At 48.2% G+C, this 764-nt stretch overlaps 1 protein-coding gene across 1 annotated transcript in view; it reads left to right on the top strand.

Moving 5' to 3' along the window:
- Positions 1–7: 7 nt before the first annotated feature.
- Positions 8–764, top strand: part of LOC103799393 (alkylglycerol monooxygenase-like) — a gene marked incomplete at both ends in the record, with an annotated part of 87,926 nt that continues 87,169 nt past the window's right edge. The window contains one exon of the mRNA XM_009071713.1: positions 8–46. Coding sequence (XP_009069961.1) covers positions 8–46 — 39 coding nt within the window. The remainder of the gene's footprint in view (positions 47–764) is intronic.

Here is a 764-nt window from a genome sequence, read left to right on the forward strand (position 1 = left end):
GAGCTCCTTCCGCACGGTGGAGGAGGTCCCCGACTACGTAGAGAAGGTGAGTCCCCTCCTGTCCCTCCCCCGGCAGCATCCCTCGCCCTCCCCTCCGCCCACCGCCGCCTTTTCCCAAAGCTCGGGCGGCTCGAGGAGATGATGTCCGCGAAAGGGCTCCTAAATTGAGATAAAATACCTCGTCTTTCTCTGACCGCTTTCACTCCTGGGCTTTGTGCCTGTAAGCTGCCAGTGTAACTGTGCCCTCTATTTTCATGTATTTTAAATGAAGCTCTCAGATGCTTTCTCCTGATAGCAGGAGCTAAAATTTTCAGAGAAGAGTCCCAAATAGCTGAGGGTTGATGCTACCGTTATATCCAGCAGCACTGACGAGTTGAACAGTGACAGCAAACTGAACTGAGTAAGTCAGAAAACGTGATACTGTGTTTGGTTGTTACAGTTCTTAAAGCAAGCAAAAAGTCAGGCCTCTGTGCCTTTAAAACAAGTGCTACAAGCTCAGTCAAGGAAAAATAAAAAGTTTCTATTTAAAATAAAAAAATAGAGATTGTTTAAGAGAATTTAGAACAAATATTTGAGTTGGGGCAGTGCTGTGTCCTAAAGCTCCAAGGCAAGAGTACAGAGGTCAGGGGTGCGAACACCCTTGTCAGCAGGCAGCAGCATATCCCTCCCTCCCCTCCTACCCTGCTAGTTTATCCACTTCCAAGAAGGTACCTTTGCTCCCTTCTGTCCTACCTATCGCATGTATCTTGACACCCAACTCCTGC

This window comes from Acanthisitta chloris, unplaced genomic scaffold, assembly GCF_000695815.1.
Source record: "Acanthisitta chloris isolate BGI_N310 unplaced genomic scaffold, ASM69581v1 scaffold7143, whole genome shotgun sequence".
NCBI lineage: Eukaryota > Metazoa > Chordata > Aves > Passeriformes > Acanthisittidae > Acanthisitta > Acanthisitta chloris.